The 22,949-nt window shown below is 50.6% G+C and overlaps 1 protein-coding gene across 3 annotated transcripts in view; it reads left to right on the plus strand.

Moving 5' to 3' along the window:
* Nucleotides 1-17,256, plus strand: part of ASTN2 (astrotactin 2) — an 855,221-nt gene extending 837,965 nt beyond the window's left edge. For all 3 annotated transcript variants that reach the window (XM_036261816.1, XM_036261817.1, XM_036261818.1), the window contains 3 exons: nt 2,052-2,152; nt 3,805-3,988; nt 16,583-17,256. In XM_036261816.1, coding sequence (XP_036117709.1) covers nt 2,052-2,152; nt 3,805-3,988; nt 16,583-16,820 — 523 coding nt within the window. In that variant the 3' untranslated portion in view covers nt 16,821-17,256. The remainder of the gene's footprint in view (nt 1-2,051; nt 2,153-3,804; nt 3,989-16,582) is intronic.
* Nucleotides 17,257-22,949: the final 5,693 nt, after the last annotated feature.

A 22,949-nucleotide genomic window follows, 5' to 3' on the forward strand; every position in this document is an offset into this window, starting at 1 on the left:
GCTTGCACCAAACAGTTCTGATTTACAGTGTCTTTTGTGAAAACAGCCTTCGGGTCATCAGGTATCGGTGCTGGGAGGGCCTGTGTGGTACCAGTTCAGACCCCTAAGCCATGGAGGGGACTGGAGCAGCAGTAGCGGCTGAGAGCAAAGGGGACGGGTTTTAAAGACAGACAGACCGTGGGATAAGTCTTGGCCCTATTTGTTTTCAAACTCTGTGACTCAGACAAATTGCTTAATTTTTTTGATCTTCAATTTCCTCTTTCGAAAGATACAGACAATAAGGGGGGTTATTTATAAAAGCATACAAAATGGCACTGTCTCGTGGTCGTTGGAGTCAGGCCGGTGTACCTAACGGAATTGCGTGTGTGCAGAGTTGATACCCACAGACCTCTGGCCAGAGGACGGTAGCTGACAGTTTTTAAACTAATGGGCGTTGGAATCAGACAAACCTAGGCTTACGCTGCCAATCAGTAATTACTCTGTGGTTCTGGGCAGCCGCTTCCCCTCTCTGAACCTCGTATGAAATAATGAGAACAAAGTAGCTATCTTAGGGTTGTTGGAGGAATTAAATAGTGAAACTGTTCAGCTCAGTGCTTGACACATATTAAGGTCTTAGTACATATTAATTAAGTTATAAAACCAACTCATGTTTATTACGTGACTGATATGTGCAGTTATTAGGGCTCATCATTCTGACACTTGGAGACCAGAGTCTGAGCCCGTTTTATATAACGTGAGGTGAGTTGAGATACTGGGGGAGGAGGAAGGAAAAGAGGCCCCCTGGACCACACTTTCTTCCCATTCACCCGGAGAACCCTCTTCCCACACCACGCTACTGCCTCTGTGCTTGAGGACAGATGAAGACGTACGAGGTGATAAAGATGAGACACTCGGACGCTCAACCCTTATATTCAGGTAGCTCCTGGTCTTCAAAGCTCACCTCCTCTTGGACGTCTTCTCTACTCCTTAGACTTTGTTTAAACCACAGAACTTTGGGATCTGGAGGTGTGAAGGGTCAGAGAGCCTCCTCAAGTAAGGCCAGAGGATAGGAACTGCCTTAGAAAGAATTCTGTGCCCTGGATTGGACCTGAATCCAGGTCTGTGGTTTTCCAGCTCTTCCCTTTCAAAGCCACACTGTCTGTCTACTTCCCCCAGTGGAGTATGGAGCCTAGGTGACAACATGGAAAGGAGGGGGCATGCCTCTACCTGGAATAGCTCTGAGACTCCCTATTATGGCCCACAAGGTCCCCACCGATCTTCTACCTTATGTCATTTTGCTAGAGCCACACCAGCCTGTTCCTCCACCAGTCTGGGATCCTTCTCGCCTCAGGGCCTTTGCACTTCCTGCTCTCTCTTCCCAGGTCTTCCTCCCACAACAGTTCCTTCTCATCATTCCGTTCTCAGCTCAAACCTTCTCCCCACAGGAAGGCCTTCGTAGGCATCCGTGCAGAAGCACCCACATCCCCCCTCCACATTGTTCTTTCCCCCTTATCCTATTATATAATTCCTCACACTTACCATTGTATAATATTTTGTACACTTTTTGATTAGCTTTATAAAGCAGGGACCTCGAATCTCTTGTTCATCGTTATAATAATTCCTGGTACATATGTACTGCTCAATAAGTATCTGTTAAATACGTGAATGAAATAATGCATGTGAGTGTACCCAGCCATCCAGGATAACATTGGGGTTCACTTCTCAAGTGCTGGACTCCAGTCGCTCTGTTCCCCAGTAACTGCCTGTCTGTGGAAAGATGCACAGTCTAAGTCTCAGCTCCTCACTGGTGAAATGTAGGTGGTGATAATCCCTGCCTTCCAGGCTTACTTGCTTGTAAATTAAGAGATTAAATGCAAAGTGCCCAGAAGGCAATTAGTGCTCAGTGAATGCTTTCTAATTATCTTTTTATTTTTATTTATTTTGCAAATCGTTTCTCCTGCAGCCTGCATTTTCTCGACCACTCCCGTGCCCTGGTTTGTGTTCCTCCTTGCCTGCTTGTCGGGGCTTCTCCGAAGCCCCAGCTGGTGCTCTGTTCTCTTGCTGTGCTCCAGGTTCACTCTGTATGCTGTGGACACCCGGGGGAGGCACTCGGAGCTCAGCACGGTGACCCTGAGGACAGCCTGTCCGCTGGTGGATGACAACAAGGCAGAAGGTAGGCAGCCCATTTCTTCCTTTCCCAGGTGACTCCTGTACTATCGCTGACTTTCATGCCCAACAGACACTGACGCCACGCCTTTTCCGCACGCACACTTACTGGCTTTGGGAGCAGCAAGGGCGGGAGCCGAGAGAGGAAGAACATGGAGCTAAGTGGACCAAGCCACGAAGGAAACCCAGGATGGTCACCAGGGCCTTTGCCAGTGGACACACTTGCTCGTCTTTTATAGAGTCGGTCTGTGTTTTGATTGAGAGTCAAGGAGGGATGGAGGGCCAGAGCCCGGTGACTGTCGCCTGGCCCTCAGCCTAGACTCTTCGAGGCCAGTCACTTTCATTCATTTCCGTCTGTGCTGCAGCCGGCACATCCGCAGCCCCCGGAAGCCCACGCCCCCTGGCTGGGCCCGTGCAGACATCATTAGCCGATCACAGCAGTTTCCCGTCTAGCTCAGGGGCGACCTCCTCGGCGTGGAACTGCAGTGAGCAGCCAGCATCCGAGTTAGCGTGCACGAGGGAACCTCTCTGCGCCTCCTGGCCCGTGGAGTTGTAAATGTCAGGCAAAACACCTGGCCAGACAGAACCCGTCCATCAGCTGCACCGAAGCGGTCTCCACGTCAGGACCGGCAAAGCTGTGACAGCAGCCCGCGGGCCCTGGTGGTTCCCTTGCAGGGGGGCACGCGCTTTCCAAGCGCCCCGCACAAGCACGCAGAGAGACGTGCTCTCCACCTCGTGGGCGCGCACACTGCAGAGGGGGAGAGAGACCTCTGCAAAAGGCTCCGTAGCAGATGTTCTGTGTGCAAGTCGACGAGGGGAAACGGTGAGCCACTGAGTCTCAAAGGCCAAGGGATTTCAGATGTTTTTCCTGACAATTTGATTGCGACTATTTTAACATAGCACATTCATCTTCTAAAAAAAGAGAAAAAAAACTAAGAAAAATCAAAATCAGAGTAGAAAATAATGCAAAGTAAATGCTCCTTTTATCCTGACCCCCAGGTCCCCAGATTCTCCTAGAGACAGCTGCTGTGAGCAGTGACATGGGGACACGTATACATTTTGATCAGTCTTCCAAGATGAAAAGATGTGCTTTCTACTCAGGAGAGAGAGTCACCCACGGGGGATCTACGTCCCACGGACTGGCAGGAAGGAGTAAGAATGGTCCTCAATGGCAGGCAGTCGAGTCTGGATTTTCTTGGAATGATTTCTAATGGAACCTATCAGACCTGATCCCAGAAACATGCTGGGACAATGACGGAGGGAGGATAGATGGGGACTAATGAGATGCGCCCAGGATGGTTTACTTCAGCCTCTGCACTTGCTTGAAGTTGTATGTTCGATCACAGGCACAAGACTTATGTTAATAATTGAGCTTGCAAGGAGGGGCACTCACGTCATGCCCGGCCCCGTGTCAAGTGCTCTACACCCAGTGTTTGGTCCTCCCAGTGCACTTCGGAGTAGACCCTGTTCTCACCAGTTGATAGGAAAACTGCACACAGCTTGTTCATGACACTTGCAGGATAGAATAAAGGTTTGTCTGCCCCTGAAGGCCATGCAAGTGAACTCGTGCGTGGATACACCTTTGTTGTTGCAAAGTATGTTTCCATCCTCACTTTTCCCTGCTGCCCAGTGATCTGTGCCCACACTTCTTCCCCTCAGAGATAGCGGACAAGATCTACAACCTGTACAATGGGTATACCAGTGGGAAGGAGCAGCAGACTGCCTACAACATGCTGATGGAGGTCTCCGCCTCGATGCTGTTCCGAGTCCAACACCACTACAACTCCCACTACGAGAAGTTCGGCGACTTTGTCTGGAGGAGCGAGGATGAGCTGGGGCCCAGGTAGGAGCATATGTGTAAGAGTGGAGGGGTGAAGTATTCTTGCTTTCCTATGGCTTTGCTGGACCCCTTCTCAATCGGCTGAGCATGGGCCTTATAGGGGTTGCACTCACTTTCGTCGCGCCAGGGCTAGATGGAGATGGGACACCGGGAGGGAGAAAGAATCTTGGAATCTTAACGTCTTGGACTCCTGGAATGTCAGATAAGAGAGAAACATCAGTGCTCTTTTGATTAATCTCTCCCCTTGCCCAACTTCTACCTCTAATTTTAGAGATGGGAAACTTGGCTCCTTGAGGGGCTGTATCCCAGCCAAGATCACGGAGAGGCACCACTGACGGGCCATGGCCCTGGTCCAGGGCCCTTCCCACTCTCCCGTAAGAAACTGGAGTTTTTCCGGAATGAAGTCCAATAGCGACCAGGACTAAATACACTCATAAATCCAACACAGATTAAGGCATGATTTTTGTCACCTGTAATTACTATGTCAATCACTGTTCTAAGTGCTGTGAAGTATTCAAACACTACTGAGACACAGTTGCCATCTTCTGAAGCTTAGTAAGGCAGCATATGAAACTGTGGCTGAATTTTATGCCTTGCACCTAACAACACTATTCATTGATTACATGCTTATTAGCACATCTTGCATGTTGGTGTTGACCATGCAATGGTAAAAGGTAGAAGTGATCCCTACCTACACATAGCTTACCTTTGCAGGTAATTAAATAAGCTATAGCAAAGAATAGGACTAGTAAGTGTCATGATAGCAAAATAATAGGGCCCTTTGGGCAGGTGCATGGATACCTGGTCTAGGTAACCCAGTGAAGGCTTCCCAAGGACTGAGACTCTGAGACCTAAAGGGTGGGAGGGGTCAGGCAAGTGGAGGTAGAAGAGGATTGGAGGGTTTGGGGTAGAGGGACTCCCTGGGAAATGCTCCGAGGAGCTAATGTTACATCAGAGCAGGGTTTTTCTCTCAAATCAGGAGCATGTGCTTGCCACATTTATAATCTTTGTCGTATCACCGTACCGTATGCATACTGTTCATTTGATACCTCTTCTTTAGAGTGACGACGTCTTATTGAAAGTGTATTTGAAGAGAAAGAACTGTATCATCTTGTAAAGGGAGAGTAGCACCATCTAACCTCAACAGAAAATTAACCTAAATATCCATACGATGGAAAAGAACAATGTTATTCCATCCTGGAGGAACACAAGGCTCTCCCTTTGGAAAGGGAGATTGACGAGCATGAGAGCAGAACCAAAGACATGGTTCCAAACCAAAACTTTAAAAAAAAAATAATCCGGAGTAAGGGAGGAGAATGCAAAAGGGAAGCTCGCTGCTTTCCCCAGTGTGGTTCACTGGTGTTCACTACGGGGTCCGTGATCATCTTGAGCATCACCCCAAATCCTTCCCCCCGCCCCAGGGGCACTCCGTCTACGCTTTGGTAAACACGGTGTGTGTAGGAGCTGAAAGAATTTCCCAAGGGTCGGAGCAAAGCCCGGTACAGCAGGAGTGGTAAAAGATAAGAAGCGGGGGTCAGCAGGGCAGTCCGAATGCCAGCTACACAGGGCTGAAGAGTTTGGATTATCTCCCCTGGGTAATGGAGAGCTTTTCAAGTGTCTTTCGCAGGGGGGTGATAGTATTAGATCTTCAAGGGAGAAAGAGCCCTCTGCCTGCAGTTAGAAGCGTGGACTGGAGAGGTCCAGACAGGAGGGAGGCAGTGAGGCCCTAGAGGCTATTATGATAACAGCCCAGAGACACAGAGTGGTGCTCCGGGCCAGCACAGCATCCGTGGTGTTGGAGAGAATTATACAACTTCCTGAAACACATCATGGGCAGCATGTTGTGCTTTAAAAAGCTTTAAAATTACCCTATAAGCTGGAAAAAGTAGGGTACCCTCCCCGTTTCATAGATGATAAAGAATTGGAGGCCCCGTGGGGTTAAATGAGCTGCCCAGAGTGGCATCGTTTTTTATGGAGTCTGGTTCCGCCCTGAGCTCTCGCTCTGAGTCCTCAAGCATTTGCAATGACCTTTCAAAAATGTGAGGACCTCACGGGAAGAGATGAGGGCTGGGTCAGGGGCAAAGGGGATCTCTCCCTGGGAGGGCCTTATCTGTTCCGTTGGGTCCTGGACCATAACTTTCTCCCTCTCACATGAAAGGAAGGCTCTTTAGATAGAAGCTGAAGGAGGGCAGGTAAACAGGCCCCGCTGAAGGTGGCTGCCATCTTGCCCGTGAACAGGGACAGAGTTCCTCTCTACTGGGCTTTTCCGCGGGGCTCAGGGATTTGGGTGGAAGCTAAACCAGAGCTCCACTCCTGACTTTGCCTTTACAGCCTTCTGGGATGTTGTATGAGCCTCCAGGACATACATCTCCTGGAAGGGCCCCTGGCTGCCCGCAGAGGCAGGACAGCTCACTTGGTAATGGGCTGTGATAACTCGCTGACCTCTGGCCAACCAATCACCAGCCACTGTCTGCCACCCCCTCCTCCCTGCCCCCCCTCACCCCGTGTCACACAACTTCCTTCTCCTTTGGTCTCCCCGGTCTCGGACATTGCTCCCAGTCGCACCCTGGCGTGTCAGCAGGAGTCAGGGCAGACGTATCCTCATCCACCCTGGCACTGCTGACCAACGCACTGTGCCATCCTGGGCCCTGGCCCTCAGTCTCCTCGTCTGTAAAACGATCAGAATGAGCTACTGCGGTGGTACTTAACAATTTTTATTTTATCCGCGGAAAATTTGCTTTCTAAATAAATCCTAGATAGAACCTCAGGTCTTAGCTAGAATGCCATCTCCTTAGAATATCCTTACTACTTCTCACTCACTCTATGACTCCCTCATGTTTTAAATGTCTGAACTGCACCATTTAGTTTAGTGTCCTGTATTGCATAGGTCTTGACTGATATGTTATCTCTAATCCACTACAACATCAGCTTGTGTAGCTGGAGATCCCTTATGTCCTATTCACCCTTGTGAGTAGGCACTAAATCGTTACTTACTGAATGACTGGATAATGGGATGAGTAGATGAGTAGAGCAGATGACTACAGAGTTGTTCTGGTAGAAGCTAGAGTGGGTGGCTTGGGGCCCCGCCTGCCAGGTCTCTTCTCCAACTCCCCACGAAGGGTCCTACAGATTTCACTGACTTATCTAGGGTGACAAACAGGTGAATTCCACAAACTCTAAGGTCTTTGTAGCTCAAAAACAGCCTTCTAAAATTGCATTTTTCTCGCAAATAGTAAGAGACCTGAGAAGAGCTCATTTCATTAAGGTATTAATTCCTGGACTCATTTCACAGGTGTACTCTCTGCCCGACGCCGTGCTGCAGGCTGGAAACCAGCTTCTGCCGTCACGAGGCTGCCGAGCAGGCGGCTGCGGTGCGACGTGGCAGAGGAAGCATGCTGGGAAAAGAGGGCGGGAAGCATGTTGTGGAGCCGTGCTTCTCAGACTTGAATGTGCATGAGAACCAGCCAGGGGCCTTATTAAAATTCAGATTCACTCCGTGGTCTGGGATGGGCCTGAGATGCTGCAGGTCTAGCAAGCTCTTAGGTGATGCCGGTGTTCCTGGCCCAACAGCACACTTGGAGTGACCGGCATCTGGGTGCAGCTCATCCAGACAGGGAGCTCAAGGAAGAAATTCTGGAGAAGGAAGGGAAGGGTCTGCTTAGAACTGAAGGATGAACAGGAGTCCTCCAGGTTAAAGGGGGAGAGTGTTTTCATCACAGCAGACAGGCGGTGCAAAGACAAGGGAGGGCCGGGCAAGGGAATATGCTTCAGTCCAGAAGCACAGACCTTATTGGGGCAGAAAGTTCTAGTTAGAGGGGAAAGGGGAAAGCAAGGCTGGGGAGTTCCACAGAGGTCAGATCATGAGGGCTCCTTTGAGCCCTTTTCTGGAGTTTGTTCTTTCTCGTAAAAACTAGGTTTTAAAAAAATATATGTTTTTATTGATTTTTTTAGAGAGAGAGGAAGGGAGAGAGAGATGGAAACATCCATGTGAGAGAGAATCAATCGGCTGTCTCCCACATGCCCCCTACTGGGGATCAGCCTGCAACCTGGGCGTGTGCCCTGACTGGGAATTGAACCGAGACCTCTCAGACCATGGGACGATGCTCAATCCACTGAGCCACACGGGCCAGGCAAAAACTAGGTTTTAAACAGAGGAGCAGTATGGGCAAACATGCCATGCCTCTCAAAGCAAGTGTGCAGAACCTCAAAAGGTGTAGGAGAGAGAGCAAGTCTGCCCCAGAGCCAGCAGCCGTGGGTTCATGTCCTCCCTTTGCCACCCACTTGCCATGTGACTTTGGACAAATGCCATCCCCTTCTGGGCCTCATTTGTTACATAAAAGGGCTGGGCTTCCACGTTCCTTCCAGCTGGGAAAGCAGGGGACCAGCAAGCCCTGAAGGTCACAGAGACCAGCGAACGGGCACCGGGGGGTCCTTCCACGTCCAGCTCAGCATGAACTTCTCTCAGGGCCCCGGGCGGCCAGGGTGAGAAGGGCATTTCCCGGGAGCATCCTGGACATACCATGGGATGAGCGCTCATAGGATTCTCTCGATTTGTAATCACCAGCCCTCTAGATCTGTGGTCACATACCCCCATCAAATTTAGTGACTACAGGGCATCTCTTACGTCTCCTAATAAATCTATCAGGCCAATGTCCTCCAGAGCCTGGTTCCCATGGCAACCACAGGTTCCTTCAAACAGCTGCTCAGAGAAGACCTGCTGACACCCAGCTGTCCCAGTCATACGGTTCCTGTTAGGAACCTTGAAAACTGAACTCGTAGGTGGCCAGGGACCCGAACTTGCGCCAACCTGAACATCCTTGACCACTCTTGGGTCTCTCAGCTCTCTCAGTGGTATTTGGCTAACATGGCAGAGGAGGGGGAGAGAGCAAGCACTCGGAGAGATTGTGTTTCAGTGGGATTGATCTCTCTAGACTAGAGTGATGTAGTTGTGCTTCCACGGCAGGCATTGCTAATAGATCACAGCCTGCGGCCTTTCCCCACGTCGCCTGGGAAGAGGCTCTCCCCAGCCGAGCAGTGGGTACATCCTGTGGGCATACTTGTTGTGTCCTCAGTGAAAACCAAGCCTGGGATAATGCCATATGTTCTTTCAGCCGAGATTCTACCGGCTCCTTCCTTGGACATTGGGGATTACCTCTCTTGGAATTTCTAGGACATTGGGAAGAGCAGACTTCGGCTCCCAAGGCCACATTCCTATCATCTTGGATTCACTTTTGATTTCTTTTCTGCTTATTTTGACATGTCTGAAATCAGGGTAGATGGTGCTCGTGGAAGGGCACAGTCAGTGTATTTTTTTTATTTTCTTGAAAGAGGTAGCACCTCGTATCGTTGAGGATATCTTAGAATGGATAAATGCATCAGCACACACTGAAATTTTGAACAAGTATCCCATAGACCAGATTCCCACTGATAACGTTACAAAATGGGTTATTGTCTTGAAGTCTCTGTCAGTCCCACACTGCAATAGTTTGGGGTTAGTTGAGACTCAAATCATCCTAACCATCCGTGTAGGAGTGGATTCTTGGGAAGATCGCACAGTCTCTTGTGGCAGAATGAAGAGGAAACAAAGCCACCTGTGATTGTTTTCACCAGTCGCCTGGAAAGTCACTTTTTAAGTCTGGTGTTGAGGATCTATATTCAAGGGCAATAACTACCGGGGCTTCAGGTGTTCTGCCTAGTGGATGTGGTCAGAGGATGCATCTGATGCGGATTTATTCTGAAAGGCAACCTAGTGAACTACCGGGAACCCAAAAGCCATGGTTCCATTGCACAGATGTATCACACCAGCTGTAAAATATACATGTCTGGAGTCATGTTTTCAAAGTGGAAATGCCTCTATTGTATTTTGTTCTAAAAGAAATTCTTGCTCGTTCTCTCACATTCAAATGATACAGATGTTTGGAAAGTGAAAAATTGGCACCTCGAACCCAACAGTCCCAACCCAGAGATAAAATCGCTAACAGTGTACACATCCCTTTCCAACAGTGTACACCTTCCGGATACAGGTACGGAAGTGACCGGGTGTGCAGCTGATGTACACGGACATGTCTCCGTCTCTAGCCACAGCTCATTTTCATCAGCTCTGCCATGTTTAACAAAAATGTACTCTATGTTCTGTTATCTGACTATTTACACTTAGCAATGTAAGTAGGAGTGTTTCCCCTGGATGCAGATGGAAATACGTTGTGTTTCTTTTTGAAGAGCCCGTTAGCCATGCGGTTGTATGAATTCAGTCCTCTGTGAAAGACCAGCTGGGTTTCTTTCAGCGTCTTTGCTATGCTAACCACATCTGTGTACACATTTTGCCCACTGCCTGATTATTTCCTTCGGTCCACATGGAGCTCCTGTGACTATTTATTCCTTTCATTAACCCTGGCTCGAGCACGGCTCTATTTTGAAAGCCAAGGACTGAGAATTTCCTCAGTTCAAGTCGGTTCACCCCTATTAATCCCTTCTTCTTGCACAGTCGGGATCTGGACACCTGGACACGGTCTAAGAAGCAGGTGGGAGACACTGGCTGAGCACCTGCTGAGGGCCCAGTCACTTACATCTCTTTTCATTTCCTCCACAATCGGTTTTGAAGTTTAAGCAAGAAAGCATCCGTGCAGTGCGGTGAATTGTCCAAGGTTACACAGCTGCCAAGTGTCCGGGCCCAAATGCCATCGTCTTCTCGTGGTGTCCCATCCATTGTCACACATTGCATCCTGAGATGGGCACAGACAAGCAGGAATGAGACTCGGTAGAGAAATAAACAAGATGCTCCAGCAACACGGGCAGGGCGTGATTTACGGTCGCGGGCAAGCTCTGGAGGACCTCCATCTCAGCAGGGCTTTGAAGCGCGAAGGGCCTCAGGGAATGTGGTTCTGTCATCTCGGGGCTGAATTCCTCCGCAATTGTGTCACGCAGGTTCTGTGATCAAGGGCTCCTCAGATGCTCAGCAGATGGTATTTTTCTGTGAATCAAACAAACAAACAAAACTCGACTCCAGCTTCGTCTCTGCGATGGTCTGGATGTTTATGTCTTCGCCAGATTTGTATGTTGAAACCTGATCCTCAGTGGGCTGGTATCAGGAGGGCGGGACCTGTGGGCGGTGATTAGGTCACTGTCAATCCCTCATGAATGGGATGGGCGCCCTTATAAAAGGGACCCCAGAGAGAGCCTTTGCCCCTTTTGCACGTGAGGGCATGGGGAGAAAGTACCATCGATGTACCAGGAAATCGGCCCTCACCAACCACCCCGCTGTGCTGTGACACCCTGGACTTCCAGCCCCCAAAGGGAAAGAAAAGGTTTCCATTGGGTATCAGCTACCCAATCTGTGGAATTTTGTTATAGCAGCCTGAATAGACTAAGACTCCTTTTAAAACATGTTTGATTTCACCATGTCCCGGGAGGAGGAACCAACAGAGGCGTGGAAGGGCTCACTGGATATTTAGAGGACCCCAGCTAAAAGTGTTTATTGTCGAGCCAAAATTTGCCTTCTGTCGGTTTTCAAGTGGCTTCATGGGTAAGACTCGGGTGCCTTGCAGCAGCAGAGATCTGAGACCCAGTCTGTCACCCCGACAACCCTGGGCCAGTCCTATAACCTGCCTGAGTGAGACTCACTTTTACCATCTGAGAACTGGGAATAAAGGACACACTTGGAACTGTGGCGAGAATGATGTTCAAGATGCTGCCGCCTAGGTTTCTGGCGCAGAGTTGGTACTCAGTCCACTGCGGTCATTATCGTCCCTGACTCCGGTTTTCCCCACCACTGGTTTTCAGTTACTAGCAGGGGTGGGGGACCTTTTTTCTCCCAAGGGCCATTTGTATTCATAACATCATTCCCAGGCCATGCACAATGATCAACTTAAAATTAGCCTGCTCTATGTGTTCAGGCTAATTGGATGAGGCGTGTGAGGTTAGCTGGTACTGATTTCGGGCCAGATGTTCCCCACCCCTGTTGGAACATCAAAAGCATTTGCCTACACACACCCCTTCAGAGGACATTTCCACTCCTGCTTTCTGCACTTTCTCAGAAGACTTGCTTCTGAGACAACCTTCATCATCATCATCATCATCTGGCTGCAATTTGCATATGTCCCTCTTACCAGAAGTGACCGGGATTCTCCAGATGTGTCCTGACCCGGCAGCGTGAATGACGTCCTCACTTCCCTGAATCTGCCCCCCCCTTCTGGAGGTTGTGTTCCCAGAGTTTGTAGCCATGTCATGCCCTCGACTCTCATTAAGCTTGAGGTCAACTGACACAGAGGCATTTAAGCTCAACTCAAGAAGGCAGGGAGAAGGGAGAGAGGCCACAGGAATGCTTCCTCCTTGCCTCCTCTTCCTCTCCATCCTAAGGCCCCCTTAGAAACTAGGTCTCTGTCCGATAACTGTGTCAACAGCTGACTGGGAAATAGTGCTGGGAATAGGATAGCTTGTCAAAGGCTCTACAGTTCCCGGAGAAGGCGCATCTGATCCCAGCCCCTGCCTCTTCCACAACCAGCCATCCCTCCATCCCTGTCTCAGTCTCGCTGCTGATGGAACCAATGAATTAATGTGCGGTGGCCTCTTTCACCTCTTGCTTCCTATCCCAGTGGGCCTGAGTCCTGTCTGCAACGAGGAAGATTTCATTTTCGGTTTTGGAGAAAAGTGGTCACTCTGCCTATGGTCTCTCCCTCCAGGGAAAGCTTGGGGCATGCCCTTGATTTGTGGGTCTCTATTACATAGAATTCATTACCCAGCACTCTCTGCTTTGGTCTCTCACTCCCCCCCCCCAGTCTTCATGCACCTCCAACCCTTCTCTCCATGGCTTCGCCCTTGGAATTCTTCTATCTTTCATGGTCTTACTGCAAACCCACGTGCTGAGACACTGTGTGTGGTGGAGAAAGAGCGGGGACAGTTAAGCTTTGTGGGGTGCCTACTACGTACAGATTCCAGCTGGGGCCTCTGGCAGTCATTGCATTGCAGCCTAACAAGATAAGCACCCTCATTCCATTTTACAGATGAGGAAACTGAGGCTCATGGAAGAGACGTGACTTGCCCTTACACACTCTGTGTTTTCTGTGATGAGATGCCACTCTGAATCTTGGCTAACGTTTAGTGAGAGGGAAGCAAATTGCCCAGGGGATCTTATCCTCCTTCAAACACTCTTATTGTTCCCATTTTACTGACGTGGTAGCTAAGAGTTAGCTTTGAAGAACTTGCTCGTGATCCACGTGGCTAAGCTGTCGAGCTGAGATTGGAGTCTGGGGCTTCGGAGCCAAATTCTTCTTCTGAGCCGTGCAGTCAGGACCCTACCTTCTTGTGTTGGCTTCGTAACAAACTGAAGTCAGTCCCTGAGGCGAATTATTGCCTCACTCCAGACCTCAGCTCCCACCTGTTCCAGAGGAGCCCGGTCCAGTTGCGTTCCCAGGGTTTCTTGGAGGGAATGGCTGAGCCTGTGAAGACAGAGCATGAGGATACGTTGGAAGAAGTGCCCTCTCTAACCTCGCCTTGTATTTGTGGTTATTTCTGTGACCGTCTGGATCAGATGGTGGACTCCCCACGGCTCCACAAGTAAATGCTTCATGGCTCAGAAGAGTCTGGATGGCCTGCCCCCTGCCGGACTGACGGGCCTTTTACCCCGTCTTTGCGCTGACCGCTTCAGACCGTGGGTGGTTGTACGCTGTCTCCAGTCTAACTTTGGAGGGTATCCCCTCTGCCTCTTTACCTGGAACAAAATCGCTTAATCACTGAAGACCTCGCTTAGAGGTTACACCCTCTAGGAAGACTTCCCTGAGCCCCCAAACTCATGACTGGGTGTCCCCGTTATGTATTCCCGTTGTACCTGGCATGCTCTTCGGTCCAGCACTCTGCCTTTGTATCAGCGGCTGTGCCGGCTCGTGAAGGTGCTCAGGTCTAAAGCAGTACGCAAACGACGATGCTGGGGGTGGCGCAGGCGGTGATGAGGGCGGTGGTCCTTTCTAACATGTACGCGGGCTCTCGGTGTGCCAGGCGCTTTCCCACGAGTTCTACAAGTGTTCACTTGTGGAATCGTTACTATAGCTCTGTGAGGTAGGCAGGTGTTATTCCCTTTCTATGAACGAGAACACGGAAAGACTAAGTGACTTTTTCAAAGCACAGAGCCCTGGCCGGATTGGCTCAGCGGTTGGAGTGTTGGCCTGCGGACCAGAGAGTCCCAGGTTCGGTTCCCGCTAGGGGCACGTACCAAAAAAATAAATAAATAAAATAAATAAATAAAAGCACAGAGAGAACAGGCAGACCACACCCCTAAGAGCAGTGACAGCCCAGCCGGAGGTGTTCTCTGCCTCGCCTCTGGCTGCCGGGCTTGCCTCCTCCGGCTCGACTCTCCCCGAGGCTTGTTTTAACCCCATGGCTCCGTGGCTCTACACTGGCTGCTGCCGCTTGGAAGCCTCCCGTAACTTCCCTGCTAACCCCGAGACAATACATGGATGACATTTGGGGAGGGCTTATTATACATTGATTAATGTCTTTTTTTTTTCTTTTGGACACCCTTTGCAGTGGACACACTGATTCCCATTGCACGGGTAAGGGAGCGGGGCAGACGGGCTGACTGATTTGGTCAGTATCACAGAGCTCGTCAGTGGCGGAGCCGGGATTTTCACTCAAGCCGTCGGGCTCCAGAGCCTGTGTGAGCACCGTTACTTGATACGCGTAATTTCTGAGCTCTGGTGGCCTGGCCCTGCCCCTTCCCACGGTGTCCCCACTAGTGTGTGGGATTCCAGCCGCAAGTTGTCAGAACGACACGAGTTCCCCACCGGCTACAACGTCTTCCTGGATATCCCCAGTCCTACGAGGCACCTTCCTCTGGGTTCCCACGGGTCCCGTGCCTCCTCCTAGCGTTGCTCTGGCCGTCTGTGCTGTGACTTCCCATCTGTCTGTCTTTCCCACTGGGTGGAGAGCTCAGCCATGTCACACATGCCCAGTGAATGAACACCTAGTGACTTGACCCCATTGACGTAACAGCCCCGTTTTTTAAGCGAAGAGACGGGCTTAGAAACGTCGAGGAAGTGTCCCAAGGACCCGGAGCTGTGGAGGAACAGAGCAAGAACCCCAAGGAGGAGGGGTGGGCCCTGAACACCCCAGGTGCTCTGGGAGGCGCCTGCCCAGGAGGGAGCTGGGGCTGCGGGCAGCGCGGCCACTTGAGCGCGATTACGAAGCTATGAATTCTTGGCACCTCAGGAAATATTCCACCCAAGTTGCGAACCATACAAAGAGGACTTTTTGAAAGGCACCTCATAAATTGTGCCTACAAAACATACACACATAAGCCCGGTCCTTTTCCAGCCGCCACACAGGTGCCTGACACAGTCTCCCATTTGTGGGGTCTGCGTTGTAAAACGCCCTACCTCCCGGGGTCCCGGGGGCACGGAGAGGATCAGGGGAGAGCCTGTTGTTTAGTCTCCCGGGGTCCTGGGGTCTAGACAGCGACAGAATGGGAAGGGAAGTGGATTCTGCAGAGACAGGCACAGGGACAGTGACGCTGACTGGTGGTATGAGCCGGGAAGAGGACATCCCTTCCCCCCGCAAAGCCAGTTTCCACATCTTTAGTGGGAGGGGGCCAGACTGGGTCATCGGTTCCCAACTAGGATTGCTCTTGGCATCTGGTCGGCAGAGGTCCGGGGGTGCTGCTGAACTTTCTACAAGACAGCCCCCACAACAAAGAATTGTCTGGTCCAGATGCAATATTCCTTGGCTTGGAGAAAGCCCAGACTCCATCACCTCAGCGATCCTTGAGAGACCCAGGTTTCTGTGCGGCCCCCTTGAGTCCCCAGGGTGCCTCCCTCTGGTACTAGATGAAGGGCCCTCGATGGATCACTAAGGATGATCACCACGTCCGGAGCGGTGCTGGCTCAGACTACTGTTCGGTGCGACCTTGGTCCTGAGACGTTGCTGTAATGGTTCTCTGTAGCAGTAGCTGTCATGTATTGGCTGCTCCCTCTGTGCCAGGCTTTGGGCATTTCTCATAGATAACCTCACAACCAGTTTAGGAAGGGTAAGACCACCATGACCGTTTTAGAGATGAGAAAAATAAGATGCCGAGAAGTTCTGATTTGGAGACACACGTACTCGGCTTTGACGTTGGTTCCAAACTTCCTGTGTGAGAGGGAATTCGAGAAGCAGGGGAGGCGGATTGAGAGGGACCTGTGGGTTTTCACGGATGGCCTGGATTCTACTGCCCAACTCCAAGGTCAGCTTGATGTAAAATGTGCATCAGGTACTCAGTTTCTCACCCATGGTGTCAATAAATTTTAGATATTATTGTTTATCATGATTATAATCATTTCTGCTGGGTCCGAGGACCAAAACCGATGACCTTCCGAGGACTCTCCTCTCTTTGTAGTGAAAACGCGAAGTCAAAGGTTGTTCCTCTTTTTCATTGTTTAGACACTGCACAATGGGAGAGGGAGGTAGAAGGTGGTATTTGAATAGGCGCTTGAACTACAGCACCATGTCAAACATGGATAGGACATTGCTGAGACAGCAAGTCCTCATTTACCTGTGGTCTTGATCCCCCCTCAAAGGCTTGACCCGTGGTCTGGCCTTTGTCCCTGCTCACCGTCTGCTCCTGCCTTTCAGGAAGGCCCACCTGATCCTGCGGCGGCTGGAGAGGGTGAGCACCCACTGCTCCAGCCTGCTGCGCAGCGCCTACATCCAGAGCCGCGTGGACACGGTGCCCTACCTTTTCTGCCGCAGTGAGGAGGTCCGGCCTGCGGGTATGGTGTGGTACAGCATCCTCAAGGACACCAGAATCACGTGCGAGGAGAAGATGGTGTCCGTGGCCCGAAACACGTACGGGGAGTCCAAGGGCCGGTGAGGGAGGCGCCACCCTCCATGAGCACAGAGACTCTGCGTGGGAGGGGGAGCAGTCCTCTCGTGGATGCCGGGGCCTGGGGGGGCTGGGGGACAGCCGAGGATGGGCTTGGCGGACGAGGCTCGCCAGCAAGGCCAAAGCAAACTCTCTCTCTTGTGGATAGCCGGCAGAGAGCTGTAACCACTGGGATTATCCATCTTTCTCTATCTTTTATTTTTTCTAAGATATTATTTGACGCTATCCAAGTCTGTCCTTTTTAAATGTTTTCTTATGGACGGTGGTCAGTTCTGAGCCAGGGCCTTTCGGGTGAGACCAAGCAGCCTTTCTTCTACTTCCTTCCGCCGACGCGCTCAGCTTCCTTCCGGCCATGGACCCCGGAGGAGACCCGTGCAGAGACAATCGGGCCTCTTCGGCATCAGGAAGGAGGCCCCGAGGACTGTCGCAGTGAGGACGCCTGGGTCTTTAGGACATGTTTTCCCAGCTGTCATTGCGTTTGCGGGAGCCCTGCCTCCTCCTGCTCCCTGTGGGTCTGCCCTGCAGGACGTCCACGCATTAAAAATTCCTATTGTCTCTCTCTCTGCCTGGGTAGTGTTTCTTACCAATGGGGCACCTCTGTTCATTCACTCAGCAGGGGTCTGCAGAGTATGGCATGCCAGGCACGGGGCACGGAGCCAAAGCCAGAGAAGCTCCCTGCCCCCAGGGAACTTATCATCCCGTGTCCAGTGGAGACAGAAGCAGTCTGTGATCTCAGGCTGTGATAGGGGAAGCACAGAAGTTCTTTGAGCTCATTGTTGGGTCATTAGACAAACTGGACAAAAGACAACATACCTCTTTGAAAAAGTGATACCCATGCCCAAAGGAGGGGGAGGAGAAGCCAGACAGAGTGAAGAAGAGGGTTTGCTGCAGTCAGATGGGACACCATGAGCAAAGCCCAGAGATGAGAGAAGCATAACCCATTCGAGGGTGAAAGCACGTTCCCTGAGGATAGACACCGAGTTAGGGGACAGCGAGGGTAAGACTGGGCGCCAGGCAGGAGTGGAGAAGCCTGGGGCCCAAAGCGTGACCCTATTTGAAGTAACTGAGAGCCAGAATGTTCACAGAATAGTGCAATGGCCAACTTGTTCTTTATGAAAAAAGAGTTCCAGCTACAGGGTGGTGGTTGGACTGGAGAGAGCCCCAAAGAGGGTGACTTATCATTTTCCAGACAAGAGGTGATGACAGTTTGGATCCTGCGGTCACGGGGGAGACAGTCCACCTTTGAAATCTTTTAAATGGCACTTGAACTGCTTCCAGTGTGCTATCTGGGAGGGTAATGGGTGCAAAGAGGCATTCTAGATGCCCAGCATCTTGAGAGTAGCTCAGGGGGGCTGGCCGACTAGAGGAAGTGGGATGTAGGTCAGGTATTTCATAAAGCAAGGACGACACCTCTTAAAGAGATGAGAGAAAAAGACACTGAATATCACCCCAGAATAAGCAGTTAAAATATGCCTGCTTCTCAGCATTGATGAGTGCTGATGAGCTCCACAGTCCCCTTCCCGAGAACGACATGCTGAGTTATTACTTCCCCCGGAACTTGAACCCACGTGGGGAAACCAAGCAGAGGAGATCCTTGCAGATGGCTCAGGTGCCTGGGGATCTGCTCAACTCCCAACCATCTAAGCGCAAAAGAGTTCTTTCAGGAAGTTGTATGACTGTTGGATTTGCATTTCTGGAAGTATATAGGTGGAGTTCAGCTGAAGAAACTCTCCCTGCAGTGCTGATGCGTCTTCTGTAGGAACGGTAGGTACATTCAGAGAGGAGCCAAGATCTTCAAAACAAAGAAAAAGCAGTAGCTACCCTTCCCTGAGCACTTGCCCGCAGTGATGGTATAAAAGAAACCATAGCCTGGGTGACTTGTCAACAACACAGATGTGTTTCTCACAGCTCCGGAGGTTGGGGAGTCCCAGATCAAGACGTCAGCAGATTCGGTGTCTGATGAGAGCCCTGGTCTTAGTTCATCAGGGGCAGTCTTCGCCCTGTCCTCACAGGGAGAGGGAAAAGGGGGGTCTCAGTCCTTTGTAAGGACACTGATCCCTTTCACAAGGGCTCCACCCTCATGACCTATTCACCTCCCGAAGCCCCGCTCCCCCTCACTCCAAATACCATCCCATTGGGGATTAGGTTTCGAAATATAAATTTGGGGGAGGGCACAGACATTCAGTCTGTAGCATTACCACATGCCACGCCCTGTTCTAAATTCCCCTCGTGTATACCCTGTTTTGAACCCTAGGTCCCAGGCCTTTGCTGTAACTTTCCACTGTCTTTCCAACCTGAAGAAACATTTAGCTCATCAGTTGCAGAAAATTAAGCTTCCCAGTGCGCTGGGGCTGTGGTCTGAACCTGGTTAAGTCTGGATCTGACTGCTGCCGTTCACCAGCTATAATTTTGGGTGAGTAATTTGCCATCTGAACCTCAGTTTCTTTACCAACTAAGCGGAGTCAGTGACAGTCCCAGCTGAGGGGGTTGTGGTGAGACCTGAGTGGGAGTCACTCTAATGGAACCAACACAACATGCAGTAACTTCTTTCTCCTAATAGAGACAATATGCATAACGCTCTAAATCTTGGGGAGATGACTAGGAAAGTCTTTCTGGGAAAAGTCTGCAGAAGTCTGATTAAGAGGTGGAATGAGCCCTGGCTGATTTGGCTCAGCAGTTAGAGCGTCAGCCTGCAGACCAGAGTCGCGGGTTTGATTCCAGTCAAGGGCACGTACCTCAGTTGTGGTTCAGCCCTGGCCCTGGTCGGGGTCGTGCAGGAGGCAACCAGTCCATGTGTCTCTCCCACATTGATGTTTCTCTCTTTCTGTCTCCCTCCTACTCTATCTGAAGATAAATGGAAAAATACATTCATGTGAGGATTTAAACAAACAAAAAAAGGAAGTGGAATTGATAACAGCCTGGGCAGATATATGAATTGTAAATAACATCAAAAATTTAACTCAAAGAGAAGTGGCCATGATGGAGCTCAACACAGGAGCAAGAATCCCTAGGAGAAGAATGTGGTCTTTGAGCCCCTCGCAGACCGCCATTGCCCCTGGATAGCTGAGCGGTCGTCAGTTGGCCAAAGTGACCTGGCCCCTGAGAATATCAGGCTGCCTTCAACTCATTCTCTGTCCATGCCCCTCTCTGCTTTCCATTTCCATTTCCTGGCACTGTGGAGCCTGCTGCCCTCCCCAGCCACCGTAAGGCTCTCCAGAATGAGATAACAGAAGCCTGGCTAGATAGGCTCCCTCGTGTGTGTGTGCGGGTACGCGCGTGCACGTGTTCACCTGCCATGACAGGAAAGGAGGTTAGATCCAGTATTTGTTAAGATGCTTCATCGGAGCCCTGGCTGTTGTGGCTCCGTTGGTTGAAGCGTCGTTCTATAGACCTGAAGGTCACAGGTTTGATTCCCGGTCAGGGCACACACCCAGGCTGCTGGTTGGATTCCCAGTCAGGGAGTGTATGGGAGGCAACCAATTGATGTTTCTGTCTCACGTCAACGTTTCTCTCTCTCTCTCTAAAATCAGTAATAGCCTATCTTCAGATGAAGATTAAAATAATAATAATAATAAATCAATAAAAAGATGTTTATCGGAACAAGAGGAATTCTTGAAGTGCAGACGCCACAGGAGCACATGTGCACTGTGCTGGCAAAGACCGGGCTTTGCGTGTGGTCTTGACCACTGAATGAAGAGGCTGTGAGCACACAGAGCTGTGTGCTGGGGTGTACAGGAAGTCCCCTCTCGACGACTCCTGGCTTCTGTGTGGTCAGAAAGTGTCTTCACCGGGTTTCTTTATGATCAAGAGTGGCCTGCATAGACAAGTGCTGGTGGCCACCATTTACGGCCTCACGATATCAGTGATTCTACATGCGTATGTCATTGAACCACACACAACAGTTGTGTGCTATTTACCATTTTACAGTGACAGAACCCGAGGTTTAGACAGGTTGAATAACCTGTTCCAAATCCTATAGTTAGGAAGCGATGATGTCGAAATACTGAGATCTAAACTTGGGCAGACTAAGTATTTCCCACTGGTGAGCACTGTGTTCCTACCTCCATGGGCGAGCGAGTAATGCCCCTTCTTCATCTCAAGTGGAAAGCCAAGTCCCTCTAACTTCCAACCTCTACTCAAGTCCTAATTTCAAGGTTCAGGGGACTGAGATGAAGAGGACCCAGACCTTGCCCTTAAGGAGCTCCCAGAACTTCGCTAACTAAATCCAGTGGGATAAAATGAGATATTTTGGAGCCATGCCAACCTGGGTTTAAATGTTGGTTGTGCAGTTTACTGTGAGGAGGGGCTGGACCCCCGGACTTGCTAATAGGAGGCTCAGGTTAGAGGTTAACTTAACTTCTCATAACCTCACTTTCTTCACCTGTGAAGGGGATGCATTGCCTCAAAGTGCTGTTGGAAAGATGAAATTAGATAATGCATATGCATTTAATGTGTATGTAAAGTCATCAGGTGCTTGAAAATGAAAGCTCTCAGTAGGTAGTTACTGCAATAGCTTATTTATACGAGAAAGGAGGGGTGCAATGAACTTGCCATTGGAAGGCGGGCATCTTGCCTCCACAGTCCAGGGCTGTGCGTCCAGTGAGCAGAGCAGTGGGAAGGGCGGTGTGAGCAGAGGGGCCAACATGTTGGCTTGAGTGACGGTGGGCCACTGGGAGCTGTGTGACGAGGTTGGCAGAGCCGAACCACACTGGCCATTGGAAAGTGTGAAATTGAACACCAGTATGTTCCATGGGCAGGTGAGCACTTTGCAGAGACTCCTCTGGCTGCAGGTAAGAGAGTGGAGAATAGCGTGGAGACTGGATGTGATGGGATGGAATGGGATGGGGTGGGGTGGGATAGGGTGGGGTGGGATAGGATGGGATGAGATGGGGTGTGGTGGGATGGGATGGAATAGGGTGGGATGGGGTGGGATGGGATGGGATGGGATAAGGTGGGTGGGGTGGGATGGGGTGGGATGGGATAAGGTGGGTGGGGTGGGATGGGATAAGGTGGGTGGGGTGGAATAGGGTGGGATGGGTAAGGTGGGTGGGGTGGGATGGGATAAGGTGGGTGGGGTGCGATGGGGTGGGATGGGATAAGGTGGGGTGGGATGGGGTGGAATGGGATAAGGTGGGTGGGGTGGGATAAGGTGGGATGGGGTGGGATGGGTAAGGTGGGTGGGGTGGGATGAGGTGGAAGAGGATGGATGGGGTGGGATGGGATGGGGTGGGGTGGAAGAGGATGGATGGGATGGGATGGGGTGGGATGGGATAAGGTGGGTGGGGTGGGATGGGGTGGGATGGGATGTGGTGGGGTGGAAGAGGATGGATGGGGTGAGATGGGGTGGGATGGGATGGGGTAGGATGGGATAAGGTGGGTGGGGTGGGATGGGGTGGAACTCCTGATGAGTGCTGTTTAAGAGGGAGATGATGATGCCTGAGCCATTGCAGAAGTGAGGCTGGAGCTGAGTTGTGTTAAGGAGATTGAGTCAACAGGACTTGCTAACTTCCCTTCTCCCTCGGGTGTCGGAATGTTAGACTGGGCAGAACCAGCTGGGGCATGAAGTGGATGATAAATCACATGGGTTCAATGGACAGTGTGTGAGACATGATTTACATCAGGCAGGTACAGTAATTGAAACATATTAGAGCCAAAAATATAATTTAACTTTATGTGGAAATCATGCATGGGCCTGTGTGTAACTAGGCACAAATATGTTATGACTTCCTAATGCAGGTGTGTGAGCCACAGTGAGGGTCTGTGTAGGGCCAGAGGGGTACCAGACTCTGGAAAGAGTGCTGGCTCATTCATCATCCTCTTCTCCCTCCCTCCCTCTCCCCCTCCTCCTCCAGCATCATCACCACCACTATCACTACTGTCTCCATCCTCATTACTATTATCATTTAATCGGCAGATTATTTACCAGGTGCCAGATTCTTTACATGTAAAATATTTTATATACACCTGAGAACAACTCTGTTCTATAAATTATCATTCCCATTTTATAGATGAGGGAACTGAACCTTAGTGGTTCAGTTTTAGAAACTTCCTGGTCTCAGGCAGCTGGTAAGTGATAGAACCAAAATTTCAACCCAGGTCTCATCTGACCCCAGAATG

Source organism: Molossus molossus, unplaced genomic scaffold (genome assembly GCF_014108415.1).
Source record: "Molossus molossus isolate mMolMol1 unplaced genomic scaffold, mMolMol1.p scaffold_m16_p_14, whole genome shotgun sequence".
Lineage (NCBI taxonomy): Eukaryota > Metazoa > Chordata > Mammalia > Chiroptera > Molossidae > Molossus > Molossus molossus.